Source organism: Pteropus vampyrus, unplaced genomic scaffold (assembly GCF_000151845.1).
Source record: "Pteropus vampyrus isolate Shadow unplaced genomic scaffold, Pvam_2.0 Scaffold382, whole genome shotgun sequence".
Lineage (NCBI taxonomy): Eukaryota > Metazoa > Chordata > Mammalia > Chiroptera > Pteropodidae > Pteropus > Pteropus vampyrus.
In genome coordinates, this window is record NW_011889163.1 from 138324 (window position 1) to 140804 (window position 2481).

General features: G+C 59.0%; 1 protein-coding gene across 1 annotated transcript in view; it reads right to left on the minus strand.

The window, feature by feature from the left end:
* LOC111731534 overlaps positions 1–2481 on the minus strand; it is a 22402-nt gene that overhangs the window by 11060 nt on the left and 8861 nt on the right. Inside the window, exons 4-6 of the mRNA XM_023523191.1 lie at positions 2233–2392; positions 802–940; positions 87–391 (exon numbers count right to left, since the gene is read on the minus strand). Of these exons, the coding sequence (XP_023378959.1) occupies positions 87–391; positions 802–940; positions 2233–2392 (604 nt within the window). The remainder of the gene's footprint in view (positions 1–86; positions 392–801; positions 941–2232; positions 2393–2481) is intronic.

Consider the following 2481-nt stretch of genomic DNA (forward strand, 5'->3'; position numbering starts at 1 on the left):
AGCTCAGCTGTGCTCCGCCCCACCCCTCCCATCCCTGAGGCTGCGTCCCCCCCACCCCAGGCCTGACTCCTGGATCCCCTCCTCACCTTCCCCTCCCTGCCAGGAACAGTCCGGAAAGCTGATAGCTGGATCACGTGAGGTCTGGAGGGCGTTTTCTCCAATGATCTGGGTCACACTGCACGCGCTTGGCTCGCACACGAGTGAGGCTCTGGGGAGCAGCGGCCATTCCCGCGACCTCGCGGCCACGTCCGGGTTTGGGAAGGCGTCGTCCACCGTACGTTTCACCGAAATCACCGTGCGGTGTCCGTTTTGGAGGTGGTTTTGCAAGTTCACGTGGTTCTGTTCAGTTTGGGGTTCACGGTTCGTGTCAGGCGCGACCCTTAGAACATTCCTTTAAAGATAAGGTGGTCGATATTCATTTCTTGCACTAATCAGGCCACAGGCAGACGCAAACGTGAGCCTTTGTCGCGACCCCGCACGCCTCGCAAAGCTACAAATGAAAGATCTGAGCGGCTTTCCTAGCTCAGCCCAAGGCCGGAGCGTCTGTGGCCGTGGGCGATGACGTGCGTGTGTTTGTGCAGCACTTCTAAAGCAAGTAAGGTTCTGGACGCTGCCAGCCGTTTGCGGGTGACAGGCTTGCAGCTTCCTTGCGGGGAACCGTGGCCTGTTCTCGCCAAATCACTCACCTCCAGCGCCTCGCGGGGCGGAGAAGGCGAACCCGCCTCGCAGTGTCGCTCAAACGCTGCGTTCAGGGCTGGGAGGGTTTTCAGCGTCTCTCCTTCTCGGATACGACTTACTCACCAACATAAGGAGCGCTTCGTGACAAGCGTGTGCACGCGCAGGGGCCGCCGTGTCCACCCCGTCGTGAGCCTGCAGAAACCAGAACCAGGGCCCCCTCCAGGCCGTGTCACCTCCCCGGACGCCCCCCAAACAACCAGTCCTGTGAAAAGCGAAGGCCGTTTTGCGCCCGAGTCTCTCAAAGAGCAAACCCACGGCTCCCAGCAGGAGCCCTTACACATTCTCCCCTTTGTTTGCGTGGGGCTAAGCCACAGAGCCCCTCTGCGCCCCTCGAAATGCTCCTCCTCGCCCTGGCAAAGCTCCGCTTCTGTGCCCCGGGCCGGAACTGCCCCCCTCGTCTCCCCCACCCGCGGCTCTCGATTATCCGAGTCTTCTCAGCTCCAGCCCCAGGCTTCTCTCCTTTTCACTAGCTTTCCTCTCTCCATTTCTCTATTTCTTTCCACAAAATCTCAAAAGACAAACAGAAAAAAACATTCCTGGTGTCGGGAATGGGCGTACGAGTCTGTAAAGAGATGATGGGCCTTCTAACACCGAAAAATTAAGGGAGCCCCCAGACACTAATATGTATTTGCGCAGGCGGTGCCCACAGGAACCACAGGAATGGCCAGTGCAAGAATTTCCGCCCCTGCCCTGGCCACACATTTCTCCTAGAGGACTCCGGGTTGGGTCCCACACCCCCACTGTCACTCTCTCACGACCGAGTGCAGCTGTTGACAATCCACCCAGCCCCGGCCTGGGCAGCCTGGAAAATCCCTGTAATTTTAAACAGGCCTCCCCTCCCAGCCACCCCTCTGCCTGACCCCCCCAGGGCAAGGTGGAGCCGTGACTCAGCCGGCTTGGCACTTATCTCTGCGGGCAATCCCACCAGGGAACAGCTGACGACCTGGAGGGCCTGCTGCTGGCTTCTGCACCCTCCACTCCCCCGAGCTCCCGGGTTCCAAATAGCAGGAGAGGGAGGGGGAGGGTTCCTGGGGAGCTCTCCAGGCTAAATCAATCCTTTCCTCTCGGCTTAGAGATAAAAAACCTGAAGTGCCATTCCAGCACTCAGCACCCAGGAATGTCCCCACACAGCTGACAGGCACTGGCTTCCATTTAGAGCTGTGAGTTCGCTGGCTGCCAGACCCACCCCTGTGACTTAGCGGATGCCAAGAAAGTCCTGGAAATGAATGAATTAAATAACCAGAGTCCCAGTGTGCATTCCTGGCCCCGAGGGTTAGTCAGCACCCCAGCACCGCAGATCCGGTTGGATGGGTCATAATAATCCCTTATATTTATAGAGCACTTTTCAGTTTACAGAGAGCTTTTGAGTCCATTAGCGCAAGTGACCTGAGGACAGCCCCGCCAGGCATCTCCCACTCCACTCCCAAAAGCCCGCCTGCATACCTCCCCCAAACGCCACGCGCGTTCTGTAGGGCCCGGCTCGTGGTGACTTACGGAAGGAAGAACAGGGCCTCGCAGTCGACCGACCTGCACGTGCCAGCCTGGGCCAGCCGCTTCCCAGGGGCCGGATCTCAGGCTGGGCACCTCCTTCCCCAGGCTTCGTTGTCTCGTTTGCAAAAAGTGGGGCTACGAAGCCGATGACCTGGCCTCGGTACTATGAATCCTTGGCAAGGGTAACACGGGGGGGAGGCACAGGAGAGCGCCAAGCCGGGGGCCAGACCTGGCCAGCACAAAATGTGATGC